Here is a 17,558-nt window from a genome sequence, read left to right as displayed (position 1 = left end):
CAGGACCGTGAAGCCAGAGAAGTACGGCTGTAGCAGTGCGGGCCGAATTCCTCCTTACCTCTCCTCTTCAGCAGCAGAGCAGCCACAGCGCTGTCCACCCCGCCAGACATGGCACACACCACCCGGCGCGCCGCCTGCATGCTGCAGCTCTACCTGTCTCCTTTCTAAGCTAAGCACGCCGGTTACTTGGTGCTCTCACTACCGAGTGCAAAACACAAGTCGCCGGGTAGAAACTTCCACCGAGCCAGAAGTTCCCACGTGTGATTTCTACTGCTGTACTGATTGCAGTGGTACACTAGGTGGCGCTGTTGTAATGTGTAACTAATGGCAGCTACAGCCCTACTACGGACATGCTTATAGCAGCTGCATAGATAAGCTGACAAATGAAGTGAAGAATGCCCAAGAAGAAGGCAAATTAAACTGACAAATGGAGAGAATACAAATGATTATATCATTACAATGGCCCTTGCCAAGGAGCAGTAAATATACAAGACGGCAGATGTGCTCAGTTTTTGAAGGTGGTGTGTGTCTTGAAAACAGAAAAAAATAGGTAACTGAGGGTGACGGTGGTAACAGAAATGTATAAAAATGCAGCACTCATGTGCTCCGTTGTATGCAGGGCCAGATTTGCACGTTTTGCCACCCAAGGCCCACTTTCACCTCTAAATGGAGCATTCATGTGTGCAGTAGCACAGCATATGTTTGACTACATTAGTGGACATGAGCTGGCAATATGGTGGGCTGTCATAATTATACATGACTATAGTAGGGATTAGATTGTGAGATCTGAGGGCAGTCAGTGCCATGCTACAGTTGTGCTCATAAGTTTACATACCCTGGCAGAATTCATGATCTCTTAACCATTTTTTATAGAATGCTTTCACTCTTGGTTAGTGATTGGCCAAAGCCATTTATTGCCAAACAACTGCGTTTACTCTTTTTAACCCATTAGCAGCTTCAAACAATGTTTAGTTTGAAAACTGCTGGTACAGTGTGAGCCTCTGTCAGCATATCTCTATTAGCTAGCTAGTGCAGCCAAACAAGTGTGTGGCACTAAGCAGCTATATATTACAGTGAGCACTTTTTCCTGGGGCCAACTTGGGGGTTGGTTACATCAGTGCAGTATGGCTGAAATGGGCATGGCCATGACATCATGTGAGCAGAGCTAACTAATGTAACGGTGTAACATTGAGGCAATGGGCCACACTTTCCTCCCAAAACAATCAGGCAAAGTGACCCTGAGGGCCGTTTCCACTAGTGCGGTGCAATTCGTTGCGCAAAAATGTGAAAATGAATTCGCATGCATTGCGAAAATGCTTTAAAATTCACATCTGTTTGTAAGTATGTGAATTAAACCATGTCAGTGCCTGTGTGCTTTTACATTGATTTTAAGCAAAAACATATGCATATTCGCATAGCGAAAACGCAGGCAAATTTCCTATTAAATATATTACAGGCGAATCGCACACTAGCCTTGCAGTGTGCGAATTCTGATGGCTCTGCTGTGCAGATTTTTTCTGCACAGTCCACCACACAGAATTTCTGACAAGTGGAAACAGGCCCATTGATTTATATCAGTTATGCAAATCTGCATGCAGAAACCGCATGTTGATTCGCTCTAGTGGAAACAGGCCCTGAAGGTAATTACGCAATGTTCTCCAAACACATAAGCAGCGTTTCCATCATGATGTGGTAAAACGGGAGATTTGTATCATAGATGTGCAGATGATAAACCTGCAGAAACTGTATGATGCTATTTTTTCATAATTCCAGTATTTGTATAGTGCTTTTCTCCTATCGAACTCAAAGCGCTTGCAAGGCATCCACTAGAGCACAAAGTGGATGGAGTGTGTGAGCACCCTGGAGCAAAAGATACAAGAGAGAAAATGGGATCCCAATGGTGCAGTATGTCAAAGTAACACAATGGGCTCTATTCATAAAACATTCCTGCATGCTTACCGCTGCAAACAGCTGACTTTTCCGACCTATTTAGCAATGTGTTCATTCTTAAAGGACAACTGAAGAGAGAGGTATACGGAGGCTGTCATGTTTATTTCCTTTTAATCAATACCAGTTGCCTGGCAGCCCTGCTGGTCTATTTCTCTGCAGTAGTATCTGAATATCACCAGAAACAAGCATGCAGCTAGTCTTGTCAGATCTGACTTTAAAGTCTGAAACACCTGATCTGCTGCATGCTTGTTCAGGGGTTATGGCTAATAGTATTAGAGGCAGAGGATCAGCAGGGCTGCCAGGCAACTGGTATTGCTTAAAAGGAAATAAACATGGCAGCCTCCATATAACTCTCTTCAGTTCCCCTTTAAAGAGACACTGAAGCAAAAAAAAAATATGATGATATTATGATTTGTATGTGTAGTACAGCTAAGGAAAAAAAAACATTAAGATCAGATACATCAGTCAAATTGTTTCCAGTGCAGGAAGAGTTGAGAAACTCCAGTTGTTATCTCTATGCAAAAAAGCTATTAAGCTCTCCGACCAACTTGGTCGTGGAGAGAGGGCTGTTATCTGACTTTTATTATCTGAACTGTAATTGAACTGTTTACTTTTCCTCTAGCAGAGAAGAGTTTATTACTTCACAGACTGCTCTGAAAGACTCATTTTGAATGCTGAGTGTTGTGTAATCTGGACATATTATAGAGTGATGCAATGTTAGAAAAAACACTATATACCTGAAAATAAAAATATGAGAATATTTTCTTTGCTGCTAATCTTCTAGTAACTATTCATAGTACACAACCAATTCATTATATCATATTTTTTTTTCGCTTCAGTGTCTCTTTAAGCAATACAGTTACCTGGCTATCCTGCTGATCCTCTGCCTCTAATACTATTAGCCATAGCCCCTGAACAAGCATGCAGCAGATCAGGTGTTTCAGACTTTAAAGTCAGATCATTTTTTTTTAACCCCTTGGATACCTATTTTCAGATAAATTTCACATCAGAAAGCAGGGATGTGTAACATTTATTGAAGTTCTTCTAAGCTGCAGCAATTAAATAGATAAGACTAATAGACAGATTCAGAAGGAGAGGCAGAAAAATGCACATGTAAAGGGCTGCTGGGGCTGCCTCCTTTATACTAATGCTGTCTCTGCAGGAGAAAATGTATCAACTCAGCCAGCACTGCCAGTTTAAGGCAGGAATTCCCCAACCTATTATCGCAAGTGTAAACATTTATATGAATTAGCACACAAAAGTGCAAAATACCAATGCAGTATTTTCCCTCCAAGATTTTTTTTTTCTTTTAACCACAAATGTTTTGAGTAGAGCTCAATATGTGGAAAGAATTAAAGGGAACCTAAACTAAAAGGGATATGGATTTTTCCTTTTAAAATAATACCAGTTGCCTGACTCTTATGCGGATCCTGTGTCTCTAAGGCCCCGTTCACACTTGCGGTTCAAGCCTGCAAGTGTCCAGGGATCCGGGTCCCGCAAAGAGACCGTACGAGTCTCTGCAGTGGCCACAACTTGCGGATCTGGAATTTATCAGTTCCGGCTACAATAAAGTAGCCGGAACTAGATACATTGCAGTGCCGGAAAGGCACCGCAAGCATGGGGTGTACCGGCGTGTAGTCCGGGCCCCCCAAGTGGCATAGGACCGGTGCTGGAGGCATCCGGTTCTATTCCCAGTGTGATGAGAAACATTTCTCATTGCACAGCATGGCCGCATGTTCGGGTCAAGATCCGGCCCAGGTCCGCAGCCGCACGGGGACATACGGCAAAAATGCAGCAAGTTGGAAAAAAAGCCAGATCGGATCCGGACGGTCGCACGAGTGTGAATGGATAAATTGATTAACAATGTATCCATTCACCATCCGCTGTGTACGGAGCGTTCCAGGTCCCGGGAAGCCGGACCTGGAACGCTAATGTGAACCAGGCCTAATACTTTTAGCCACAGCCCCTCAACAAGCATGCAGATCAGGTGCTCTGACTGAAGTCAGACTGGATTAGCTGCATGCTTGTTGCAGGTTTGTCATTCAATCTCTACTGCAGCAAGTGAGATCAGCTGGACTGACAAGCAACTGGTATTGTTTAAAAGGAAACATCCATATCCCTCTCAGTTTAGGTTCCCTTTAAGCAAAAGGTCTACTCACAGGAGGTGGGTTGCTAGGGGCAACCGACCACTGGCAGCAGGTGGAGACACTGAACCCAACTCCACTCAGGGTGGTCCATCAGGACCTCGGCTGGTCGCTCTACTTGATAAAAAGAAGCACTAGGCTTGTGTAAAAACACTGTGGCTAATGCTTATACCCCCTCAACGGGAGACATTGAGGGGTAGATTTAGCACATATAGGGGACAAAGAGGCACCCTGGTTGTATAAAATACGTTAAAAACAACTAAAAAGGAACAAGTGAGGTGGCTTACCTCAGAGACTAAATTCTTAGACAAAGAATTTTTAATAAAGCACAGGCAACACGTTTCACAGGTCTGAGCCCGCTTCCTCAGGCCAATAAAAGTGCGGACAGTCTCTAGACCGCTAACTCAGGGAGCCTCCCTGAGTTAGCGGTCTAGAGACTGTCGGCACTTTTATTGGCCTGAGGAAGCGGGCTCAAACCCGTGCAACGCGTTGCCTGTGCTTTATTAAAAATTCTTTCACATCTATTAATTCACAACCAGGGAATCTTCATGTGCTTACAGTAACTTTAATATAGACCTGCAAAATCTAATGCAGAAACAGTGGTTCACAAACTAAAAATTTCATCTCTGAGGTAAGCCACCTCACTTGTTCCTTTTTAGTGTTTTTTAACGTATTTTATACAACAAGGGCGCCTCTTTATCCACTAGAGCGCACTTATTAGCAGTGTTATGGAGTCTCACCCAAGAACTACTTACTAAATAGGTGCTGGCTTACTGAAACAGGAAGAGCCAAGAACCCAGCTCACCTGTGTTAGACAGAGCCCTTAACCATTACACTATTCAGCCACTTAGCATATCATTTAGTAATCATGTGCCCCCTAAAAATGCCAAATACTGCAACCAGCAATGGGCTCACGAGTAATCACAAGTGCTTATTTGTGATTCAAATGAGCCTTAATTGCCGCATCTGAGTGGCTGGATTACAAGGGGTTAGTTACCCATGATTCCACTGTCTGCCCTGCATTCCAATCAGCTTGCACGCTATTGGTTGCGTTGCACGCCTCACCACGGCACACTTACTCCTTCAAGCCGGAAGGAGGAAGTGCGCGTGCCAAGGCTTGCAATGTGACCAATAGGACGCATGCAAGCTGTTTGGAATGCAGGGCGGACAGCGGAATCATGGGCAACTAACCACATGTAATCCAGCAACTCAGCTGTGGCAATTAATGCTCATTTGAATAACGAGTAAGCACTTGTGATCCCATTGCTGACTGCAACAATAACCCAAAAGTACCAAATGCAGCCATTATGACCATCAAATTAAAAAAAAAAAACCAGCAACCGACATGTTAAAATTCAGTAACAGGGAGGGAGACACTGGGTGGGGAGGAATGTAACACTAGGAGGGGAGGAGGGCGACATTGACATGAAGCAGGAGGGTGACACTGACTGGGTGGGGAGAGCAGTCTCACCTTAACCTGTTCCTGGTTGAAGCTTGTCCATTTGGGGCTGGCCTGGCTCTCACACAGCACGCTGGAGGCAGAGCTGCATCAATCAGAAGGTGGGCAGCACTCTGGGGGTGGGGCTGATGTGGCTAGGTGGCTGTGCTGATTGGAGGGTGGGCTACTCACTGGGCGCAGGGCTGATAAGGCCATTCTGATTGGAGGGTGGTACTGGGTGGACAGGGGGGAGACACTGGAGGAGGTGGATGACACTGGGTGGGGAGGGGGTGACTGAGTGGGGAAGGAGGGTAATACTAGGTGGGAAGAACACTGCTATAGTACTGTCAATTGGGAGTCATTTTTTTTCTTCTCAGCAAGCAAGCACAGACAACGCTTACACAAGATCAAAATGAACAGTGCTCAATATGCAGGGATTTGCATGCAACAGTTTGCACAAGAATCATACGCATCACCAGTTAAGGAAGGTACAGCACTTAGTGTGTTCCGCTGTTTTCTGTGCAGCATGGATGACACTAGTGTTGCAGCCTTGTACTAGCAAGTCACAGATGATAAGCAATTTCCTTATGCTGGGAGCACACTAGACAGTGCAGAAAACCATGCATTTTCTGCATTGTGCAGGTTTTTCATGGATGTGTTTTGCACTTTTCAATATTTTACCTTGATTAATGGTGAAAAATACAGTATCTTTTTTTAAAAAAAGGCATCGAAAATGCAGTCCTGTGCATCTCCATTGAGATACAGTATATGTGTATTTACATTTTTCAAAATTATGCAGCAAGTTGTGCATTTTGAAAAACACATGCTTTTTTTTTTACATGCAGCCCATAGACTTTCAATAGCAAAAACACTAGCATTTCTGCCTAGTGTGTTCCTAGCCTCCGTAATCAGCTTACACAAGAAGCATAGGTCACACTGGCTGGTGCTTTTGAAGTAATCAATGTAGGCCCAGAGTAGCATGCAGATAAGGGAGCAGGCTAGTCAGAACCAACCATGGTTCTCTGACGTATGGTGCATGCTCCCATCCAAAAATCAGGTTTACTAAAATAGAAGTTTTATTATATTTGTTTATATTTCCTCCTGCCTATCAGCCATCTCCTCCTGGATGTCCGCTAGGTTCCTGAAACTAAATCTAGACAAAACGGAATTTATGATCTTCCCACCCCGGCCATCCACGAACCTCCCAGATGTGCATGTCACGGTTAACCACACTACCATTCGCCCTACCTCTCAAGCCCGCTGTCTGGGTTTCACCCTGGACTCCGCACTCTCCTTAACTTCCCACATCCAAAACCTCACTAAGTCCTGCAACTTCCACCTTCGTAACATCTGTAAGATTCGCCCTTTCCTGACCTCTGCCACCACCAAACTCCTCATCCATGCCCTCATAATTTCCCGCCTTGACTACTGCAATGCCCTGCTGTCTGGTCTCCCTATGACCCGAACAGCCCCACTGCAGTCCATCATGAATGCGGCAGCCAGAATTATCCACTGCTCCCATCGCTCCACCACGGCGGATCCCCTCCTAGAATCCCTCCACTGGCTTCCTATCCAGTCCAGAATCAGATTCAAGATACTGTGTCTGACCTACAAATCTGTCCACAAAACCTGTCCAACCTACATTTCCGATCTTACTCAGAGGTACACACCTAGCCGCTCACTCCGCTCTTCCAATGAACTTTGCCTAACCGCCCCCCCGAATCACCCAGTCCCATGCACGCCTCCAGGACTTCTCAAGAGCTGCTCCAACACTATGGAACTCCCTACCTCCACCCATTAGGGCACCCCCCTCCTTCAACATCTTCAAGAAAGCCCTCAAAACTCACCTTTTCACTCTGGCCTACCACCCCTCACATGTGCTCTAAACCTACAGCTGAACTCTGGTCCCCTACAATTCGTGTCCTTACCTCTCCCTCTAGATTGTAAGCCTTTGGGCAGGGTCCTCCTCTTGTGTCCTACCTGATCTTGCACCTCCATTACTGTGAACCCATGCTATGCATCTGAGTGAACCTAACTTGCCTAATCTCCATGCTCCCCTCCAGTGACTGACTAAGCATTACCTGGTACTCATGCTATGGTGTGTGATCTGGTTTTCTTGTATTCCTGTATTGTCATATTGCTATATGTCACCCCTAAATATTGTCTCTAACCTAAATTAATGTTCAGCGCTGCGTAATATGTTGGCGCTTTATAAATACAATAAATAATAATATTTGGGATTGTGTAGTAGTTCTGCTTTAAAAAGAGTAAAGACAGTTGTTTCTGAGCACAATTGTATGTACAGGGTGCTGCAGAAAGGGTCAGTGCTATATAAATAACAGTAGCACCAACAACTTTTTAGCTCAACTAGTGTCCTCTAGTGGTCCCCTTGCAGAGTAGGCGGTCACAGAAAACATGGGTGGACAGAAAGGGTCCTGTCACACTGAACAGGTTTTGTTGCAATACCATTGCAACACTGCCAAAAAGTTGCACCATGCATTAGACACAGTGCGACTATACAGTGAAGCACACAGTACAATGTAAATATTCACATTACCCTGTTTACACATGCTGTGCAATGCTGCATCAGAACCCACCACGATCCATGCAATGTGAACACCCCATAAGAATATAATTGCATTGGGTTGCACCACAATGGACACAGTGTGAAAGAGCCCAAAGAGTAAAAATGAGAGAACTGGTTGGAGGAGAATACAAGAGTGGGTAAAGAAACAGATAGTTTCTAGTATCAAAGAGTGAGTGAGGGTGAGAAGAGAGATGCTCCAGGTCACCATAGTAGGGAGGAGACACCCAGAGTCCCGTGCAGCCACCAGTATCCCAGTGCATGCCCCATCCTGCACTACTCCCAACAGAGGCAATGCAGAGTGTTGTGTGAGCGGAAGCTATGCTGCACCAATCTAATACCTACCATAGTCAGTCATCTTATGTTTTAACTAACTCTAGGCCAATTTTTGGAGAAACTAAACCTATTTTTTGGGGGGATGTGAGAGGATCCCACAAAGAAACTTATGCAGACATGGGGAAACATTAATTCCATGCAGATGGTGTCCTGGCCCAGATTTGATCTGCAGAGCAAAATGCTGCAAGGTGAGAGTGCCATCCACTATGCAATTATGTCACCCAGTACAGTCCTAATGTTGACTCTAGTGTCAATGACAGGAATTGAGGGGAATCATCTGTAATAGGAAATGACAATTAAACCTCACAGATTCATATCAATAACACTACCCAAAACTTTAAACAAAACACAAAACAGCCCCATTGTAAGTCATGTAAAGCCAAAAGTTTACCTTTTAGGTTATGGAATTTCACACTTTAGCTTACAAAAGGTGTAATAAAACACTCATCAGCTTGATGCTAGCAATTACTAAGATCTATGCTTCAAGTGTGGAATAGTTTTGACTTAAAAGGATACATGAGCCCAAAGTTTACTTACCTTGGGCTTACTCCAGCCCCCAGAAGCCCATCTATCCCTCACACCGCAGCTCCACTTTCTGCCAGGGTCCTGGTGTCCCCTCCATAGCCACTGACCTGGCCAGCCAGCCCCCCCAATGCTCACGCATGCATTGAAGCTGCCAACCTGGCTAGGTCAGTGGCCGCTATGGAGGTGACCCCAGGACACTGGCAGAAAGTGGCGCTACGGTGTGGGAGACATAGGTTTCTAGGGGCTGGAGGAAACCCCAGATAAGAGTTAAGTAAATCTGATTTTCATTAATTTGTATCCTTTAAGCTAAGCATCTAGTCATCAATGATTCCACCCAGGACAAGTATCCATTTAGAGTAATGTGAAACCAAACTTGATCTACCTGCTTTCACTTTTGAGCCGTTTAAATCCCTGGCAAGTTCTCCCACACATGCCCATGACAGGTAATAGAAGCTTATATGAAAATTCAGCTCAATTGAGTTTTCCTGTGACTACAGTCAACCTGCATGCCAGAATTCTTATGAAACTGTTTGCCTTCCCAGAATGCATCTGCAGGTAACCGCTTAGACTAGACTGTAGAACAGGCACTTGCAAGTTTCTTTTTATTAGGCACTTACATTTTGGCAGCACTGTGAGACTGGTGGTCACACGGGCTTCCAGTTACATCTAAATAGGTCACATCATAGGAAAACATTCACAGCCTTCATATCAGCTGAATACAAAGCATTGTACCAAATATCTTTAATTATACAATTTTAGTAAAAATATACATAAAGGCATTGCTCATTACAGCCATTTTTTTTCAAACATTTTCTTTTCACACAACATTTAAAAAATGTACATCATTCATAAAGACTAGACATTAAAGTAGAAGTATCCGAATGTGTACTTGAGCAGATCAATATTTACTATACTTTACAAGTAAGATCAGCAATGATTAAGCGGAATATCCAGCAAGGACCAACCATTGATACTGAATATCAGGCATTCACCACGAGAAACTAGTTCAGCCAGACCCAGTTTTCTGCATGATCTAGAAGAGGGTTGATCTCTTCATTTGGAAGAAAGACTGGAGTATGCAGAATTTAGCTTGAAGCATTTGTGCAGTCCATTTCATCTCAAGTAGTGCAGGGCTGTAGAATGCAGGGTGCTACCATGTTAATGTCCAAGATGTCCGGTAAAGTTCAAAAGCTCACAAGCGGGAAGTCAAATTCCACATTTTCTTTGTTGGCAGCAGGGCTCAACTTTATAAGAGGAGAGCTCAAGTCAATCAGCTTGTATGCAGATGGGGAAAGAAAAAAAAGCATGGATTAAAACATTTACTTCATAATATGGCTGTATAATCAAATCCGTTTCCCAAGCATGTTTAAAGGACACCTGAATTGTATCAGTGCATAGCCCTTCTATACAGAACTTATTCAGCAATGCACGTCGGATACGTTTTGTGCACAAGGGGCTTCATTGTACAGGACACGTACAGACCCTAAACTTGAACATGACCAGTTCAGATGAATTGGGGCTCTGGGTTCTACCAGGCAAGTGCTGCAACAGCACAGAAGATTTGGGCACAGCTGGCGCCACCATAAACCGTAACTGGAATTACGGATATAGCGGTGCAGTGTGAGTAACTTCAGCACCATCAGAAGACTGAGCAGAAGTTACTTTTAAACCACGAATTCATCAGTCAGCAATAACTGGCAGCCGAAAGACATAATTCCCCACTATCCACGGTGACCTGGAGAGAGGGAGGTAGGGGACTAGTAAACGCTGCTGGGACTTGTACTGGAGCAGGGTAAGCCATATATCGGCTGTATCCTCTGCCCAAGTCTCCCGGTGGCGATTTCTTAGGTACCAGGATCCAGGAAGAAACATTCTACACCATCATGTGAGCGCAATACTACAATGTCTGCATGAAAATCCTAGGTCCACTTATATCAGAGAAACCACAGTTAAAAGGACAACTGAAGTGAGAAGTACCGGTATATGGAAGCGGCCATATTTGTTTCTTTTTAAACAATACCAGTTGCCTAGCAGCATTGCTGATCCATTTGGTAGCAGTAGTGTCTAAATAACACCAAAAACAAGCATGCAGCCAATATTGTCAAATCTGACAATAAATGTCAAAAACACCTGATCTGCTGCATGCTTCTTCAGGGACAGGGTCTATGGCTAAATGTATTAGAGGCAGAGGATCAGCAGCAAAGCCAGGCAACTGGCATTGCTTAAAAGGAAATAGCGCACCTATGAAAAAAAAAAAAAAAAACTGCTGGGAGACTTGGGCGCAAGTGGATATAGCCGGTACATGGCTAACCCTGCTCCTGCACAACTCCCGGCGGCGTTTAATTACTACTCCCTCTCCAGGTTGACGTGGATGGTAGGAAAATGCACAATTCAGCTTCCAGCGATTACTGGCAGACAAATTAGTGTTTTAAAAAGTAACTTCAACCCCATATTTTGATGGCGCCAAAGTTACCGTACTCACTGTGCGCGGCTATAGCTGTAATTCCTATTACGGTCTATGATGGCACCGGCTGCGCCCAAATCTCCTGCGCTGGATTCCTAGTGTTTGGCCTCTATATCCCCCTCACTTCAATAGTCCTTTAAGCCATTCTTATGCTAGTATAGTACCCCTTCTACACGCCGTAAGATTTATCCTTTCTTCTGGTTGTTTCTGTAACTGAGGCACTAAGGCCTCTTTTCCATGAGCAGCTGAAGGCAGTGAAATCACCACCTGTCAGCTGCTCCAATATACTGTCGGAGCACTAAGTAGCGCTTGGCACAGGTGGCGGACAGACTGCCCCTCATGCAGTTGCATCTGAGCACAGCATTTGACCTGCTCAGACAAGACCAGACCAGTTTTTTGCCGCTGGGTGATGTTAGGTATTACTGAAGGCTGCCATTTGGCTGCATATAATAGCAACCGAATGCCACTTCCGGCTGGCAGCTAGGCATGGAAGAGAGGCCTTGAGAGATTTTAGTGCATATCTTTTGGCATTGCAGAGAAGCCCACAATTTCTGAAAGTGTTTGAGACATTCAGAAAGGCAACTAGGCTTACTATTAGAGATCAGATCAGGTGTTTCTCCTAATTAGTTTTTTGATTGGGAAGAGTGGTTTCCTGGATCATAGGTTAGGTTTAGTATACAATTTTTCAATTCAGGCAACATATGGTTATATATACACATATCTTTTTTCTGCTTTGGAATGCACTTTATTATTGAAGGATTACTTGGACATAATACTTTGACACTACTTTCTAAATCATAACATGCTGGCATAATATTTCCTTTAAGATTTCGGAATATGAATGGCTTTATACGCATGCAGTAAACCTTTGTTGGTAAACTAATCAGCCTCACTTTTATAAACCCAGTAATGCACCACATTCCTAGCGCCACATCACAACTTTTCAGGAATTAGATATACTAGCATTGGGTCATGTGCTACAGCTTACAAGCATAAGTCTCTCCCTCAGTATCAGTAGATGACCTGAAATGTGGCTTTGTCATATATGGAGTGGCTATTTGTAAACAGGCGGGGAAGAAATCCCGTGTTTACATCAATACGGAGCTGCTACGCAGCAGCGCCGTAAAGGAGATCAGCGATCCCCGGCCTCTGATTGGTTGGGGATCACCGCAGTCTGATAGGCTGAAGCCTATTAGAGGCGGCGCAGGACGGATATTCGTCCTGTGCCACCCATAGCCTACAGGAGAGGGAGCGCAGGATATCGCTGCGGAAGGGGTTTAAGAAAAGCCCCCCCCTAAACACATATAGCCGGTGGCGATCAGACCCCCCCCCTCCCCCCAGCAGAAAGGTGGGAAGTCTGGTTGCCCTGCAGCAAACCTGATCTGTGCTGTGGGCAGGAGAGCCCACGCAGCACAGATCAGGGAAAAAGGAGCCTGGTCCTTAAGTGGTTAAAAGGCCATAATTACAGCAGCCTTCGTATCCCTCTCACTTCAGGTGAGCTTTAAAAACCCCTCAAATTGCCACCTCTTGTAACTGGAGGGTACAGTGATTTGCAAAGGGCAAATTGGTGTCCAATACATGTTTTGGGATACAGATGTAACCGGGTTTTCAAAGGAATTGGTTTAATGTAGGATAAAATGGGGAAAAAAGTGGATTGTGTATAACATCTGTATATCTGCCTTTGGCCAACTGTCCTACACTGCTTGAGCAAGTTAGGCTGCACTACACAATGCTATCAGCTTACCGGAGAATACAACTCAATGATGTGCTTAGCTGCTAAGTGCAGCACATAGAAAGGGCATAAAGTCCTTTGCGCTGAAACGTAGTCAGCTTGCTGGCCGAATTTCCAAAATCATACATATACAGTATTTCAGTGATGTTTTTAATTGTCTGCGTAGAGGGCAGCTTCAATATGGGGTTATATAAAGCCTACAGATGATCCAATGTAGTTCTAAGAGTGAAAGCATAATTACTTACCTGTGCAATACTGGTTGGTTTCAATGGGGCCGGCTGCTTGTTCACTTCAGGAGTATTTGAAAGATCAATCAAAGGCTGACTATCATATTGAAGTGTAAATGGCTTCTTCAGTTTAGTAACTGCTTTATCCACTTCGATATCAATCAAAACCTGGAGGAAAATTGCATGAAAGAAGCATAAAACAAAAACCACAAAAGCTTTGTATACGCTAAAGGGAAAACCACAGCACAGGCTGGCATCTTCATGATACTGTACATGTTTCAAATGTCTTAATTTGCATTTTTTTGGTCGATTTTCCGTCCGATCGATTTCCGATTCGATTCTGTTATCTTATCTATTGCCATTCACTTCTATGAGAAATCGATCAGAAAAAAAAAAAAAAAAATCGAAAATAAGATCGGACATGTCGGAATTTATCTATCAAACCATCTAACAAAAAAAAAAAAAAAAAAAAAAAAAAAAAAATTGTATGGTGTGTACCTAGCATTAGGCTTTAAAGTGGATCTGAGATAAACGAATTGTGCCCCTTACATATAGTTTATAGGGCATTCCTCACGCCAATTTTTTTTTTTTTTGTAATACCCCAATTCCCTATAAACTAAACAAGCCTCGCTCATAGCTCCTCCAGCACCTAGGCATTCTGATTCCCATGTAGCAAGTGCTCATGGGAGCTTAGTCTGGGGAGGAGGAGTTTTTTTCCAAAGGAGGAGGCGGCGGCGTTACCAGCCAGAGATTTAAGAGGCAAGGAGGGGAGAAGAGAGGAGTTTTCACAGGCTGATGGGTGAAGATACAGAGCAGTTTGCCTGTGTAATAAGCAGAATATGGCTGCTCTTGTTTGATCACAGGAATAAATACTGTTGAAGCTGTTTGCAGCTAGATTTACTAACGAATCTATCTAAATTTTAGATAAGATATATAGACAAGTTACTGGTTAGTTTTTCTTCTCTGACCCACTTTAAAAGCAGTATGCAAAAGGTTTTACAGATCACTCTCTGCCCAAAGTGCTGATCTGACAGATATAAATTGTGGCATGACAAGGCATGGGGTGGAAGGCAGGTGAGAAAGGAGGAGGCACAGGTGTGGGCTACCTGTACCTTGCATTTTGAAATCTCTGTACCGTAAATGAAGGCTCTACACCATAGTACAGTGTTCTCCCCAGATTTTTTTTCCCAGCCGGGTGGCATGAAAAAGTAGCCGGGTGGGGGAGAAAGTAGGTTCAGTGCTTTTCTGCACAACTCTGCTAACATCATAAGAGGCAGATGAGGAGAGGAGATGATAGCCGGGTGGTCACCAAAATTAGCTGGGAGGAGCACCTCACTAAAAGAGCCTGGGGAGAACACTGATAGTATTCATAGGCACAGCAATGTATAACCTATGATAATTTATAAAAATCATTATACCGGTAATTTCTGAAGACTAAAGTCTGTTTTTGTGCAAGTCCTCAAATACCATTGTGAGTGCTGATTACTTACCTCGGAGCTTTGCAGCGGTGCTCCTGGGTTTTCAGACTGAACAGCAGGTACAGGTTTGTTCTCTGGAGAAAAGTTCAAGGTGCAACAAATTTCTGCAGCAGTAGTACAATCGTCTGAAGGAGACTGCGGAAACCGTGTGACCTTGAGATTTACTTCTTCACACACTACAGATCTGGAAGATATTATTTACGTATGGTTAAAGCACAAGCTTTCCTTTTCACCAAATAAAAAGTTGTTGTGCAACTCTGTTTTGTTAAGCACCATGAAAATCTCCAAAAAGGCAGCATGCTGAATGCAACATGACATCAGTGCAGCTCCTGTACTGATGTGAAGAACAGACTTATGGCCACTGTTAATAGGAACGACCACAGCGTTTCAATAAACCTTGTTCAACTAAACCAGTGAATACAAGCAGATTCTGACAGTTAACATTTTCTGCTGACATGAGGTAGAAAAAACAAACAAACTCGAAACAAAAACTGGAAACTTAGGAGTCTTGCGAATTGTACTTGTTTTGTTCACCGCAATGTGATTACTAGCGAGCTCTTGCATTTAAAGCCTCATACACAAGTACAAGGAATGTTGCCTGGTGAAGATCGGTATCCCTCGGGAGATATTTCATACTGACACGGTACAAACGTGTTGCTACACTGCAGGCTAGCAACACACACAAACAAAAACTAACACCCATGCATTGGTCAAACTTCTTTTGCAGTATAAAGCCATTTACAACACCAGAGGTGTGTAAAAGTGCCCATAGGAAAGCATGGGCATTTTTGCCATGTCTACTGGTCCACTGTGGTAAAATTCAGGGCAGCAGGCAATGGCTTCAATTCATCAAAGGCTATTAGATTAAAATTAAAAAAAAAAAAAAAAGTCAGGAAAATACAGCATTCGGTATTTTAGACTTTTTGCTAATTTATTAAGATTTTCACAGGTGTGGCAGAAATGGGGTTCAATTCACAAAAACCTGTTTACATAGTTAGTTTGGTTGAAAAAAGACATACGTCCATCGAGTTCAACCAGTACAAAGTACAACACCAGCCTGCTCCCTCACGTATCCCTGGTGATCCAGAGGAAGGCGATAAACCCTTACGAGGCATGGTCCAATTAGTCCCAAAAGGGAAAAATTCCTTCCCGACTCCAGATGGCAATCAGATAAAATCCCTGGAACAACATCATTAGGCATTACCTAGTAATTGTAGCCATGGATGTCTTTCAACGCAAGGAAAGCATCTAAGCCCCCTTTAAATGCAGGTATAGAGTTTGCCATAACGACTTCCTGTGGCAATGCATTCCACATCTTAATCACTTTTACTGTAAAGAACCCTTTCCTAAATAAATGGCTAAAACGTTTTTCCTCCATGCGCAGATCATGTCCTCTAGTCCTTTGAGAAGGCCTAGGGACAAAAAGCTCATCCGCTAGGCTATTATATTGCCCTCTGATGTATTTATACATGTTAATTAGATCCCCTCTAGGGCATCTTTTCTCTAGACTAAATAAACCCAGTTTATCTAACCTTTCTTGGTAAGAGACCCTCCATCCCACGTATCAATTTTGTTGCTCGTCTCTGCACCTGCTCTAAAACTGCAATCTTTTTTGTAATGTGGTGCCCAGAACTGAATTCCATATTCCAGATGTGGCCTTACTAGAGAGTTAAACAGGGGCAATATTATGCTAGCATCTCGAGTGTTTATTTCCCTTTTAATGCATCTCAAAATTTTGTTAGCTTTAGCTGCAGCGGCTTGGCATGGAGTACGATTATTTAACTTGTGGTCGATGAGTACTCCTAATAGGGCTGCACGGTTTTGCGGTTTAAAACCGAAACCGCGATTCGCGTGCAGACGATCTTCAGATCGTCAGTAGCTTCGTTTTTTTCAGCGCTCGCTGCGCTTGGCCGCCTACCGCCGCGCTGTAACAAAGAGCCACTGATTGGCAGAATCTACGGATAGAGATGGTATATGACGGCGGCGGTAGGCGGAGCTGTACAGAGGGTACAGCTCTGCCTACCGCCGCCGTCATACCATCTCTATCCAGTGATTGGTGGCGCTGTGTGCCGCTCTGGACTGGACTCGCGCCCCCCCCCCCCCCCCCCCGCTGCCCGGCTCATTAACATTCACTGCTAGTCGTAGCTAGCGTCTGCTTGTCTCTCCTCCACCGGACATCTCGGCGAATTACATGTGAGAGATGCCGGGTAAAGAGGGAGAGAGAAGAGGAAGCTACGGTATTGTAGCGTACTCTGTTCCAGCCAGAAGCGTTGATTGAATGTTTGCAAAGCTCAGAAGTAAAAGCTACTGCCTATACTCCCTCCTTCCGCTCGCAATTCTGCAGGAGGTCTGTTGCCACCCAATATACGACCACCAGTGGCTATGTATACTACACGGGGGGCAGTAGGTCATCTGGCTACCTATACTGGAGGGGGGGGGGGGGGGGGAGGGTCACATGGCTACCTATACTGCAGGAGAGGAGTGGGGTGTGTGTGGTAATTTGGATACCTATAATGCAAGAAGGTGTGTGTGTGTGTGTGTGTGTGTGTGTGTGTGTGTGTGTGTGTGTGTGTGTGTGTGTGTGTGTGTGTGTGTGTGTGTGTGTGTGTGTAGATGGGGGAGGTTGAGATGGTGTTGGTCGGCAATACACCGTACATTGTTAACTGCCCCCAGCCCAGCG

The 17,558-nt window shown here is 44.2% G+C and overlaps 2 protein-coding genes across 2 annotated transcripts in view; both read right to left on the bottom strand.

Annotated features, from left to right (window-relative positions):
• The window catches only part of TRMU (tRNA mitochondrial 2-thiouridylase), a 58,943-nt gene extending 58,717 nt beyond the window's left edge, over positions 1 to 226 (bottom strand). Inside the window, exon 1 of the mRNA XM_068272692.1 lies at positions 59 to 226. Within this exon, the coding sequence (XP_068128793.1) occupies positions 59 to 140 (82 nt within the window). The 5' untranslated portion in view covers positions 141 to 226. The remainder of the gene's footprint in view (positions 1 to 58) is intronic.
• Positions 227 to 9,562: 9,336 nt separating this feature from the next.
• GTSE1 (G2 and S-phase expressed 1) overlaps positions 9,563 to 17,558 on the bottom strand; it is a 43,242-nt gene continuing 35,246 nt past the window's right edge. Inside the window, exons 10-12 of the mRNA XM_068276312.1 lie at positions 14,891 to 15,062; positions 13,419 to 13,568; positions 9,563 to 10,251 (exon numbers count right to left, since the gene is read on the bottom strand). Coding sequence (XP_068132413.1) covers positions 10,162 to 10,251; positions 13,419 to 13,568; positions 14,891 to 15,062 — 412 coding nt within the window. The 3' untranslated portion in view covers positions 9,563 to 10,161. The remainder of the gene's footprint in view (positions 10,252 to 13,418; positions 13,569 to 14,890; positions 15,063 to 17,558) is intronic.

Source organism: Hyperolius riggenbachi, chromosome 3 (assembly GCF_040937935.1).
Source record: "Hyperolius riggenbachi isolate aHypRig1 chromosome 3, aHypRig1.pri, whole genome shotgun sequence".
Lineage (NCBI taxonomy): Eukaryota > Metazoa > Chordata > Amphibia > Anura > Hyperoliidae > Hyperolius > Hyperolius riggenbachi.
Note: the sequence above shows the minus strand (reverse complement) of the source record. Positions and strands in the feature narration are given on the sequence as shown.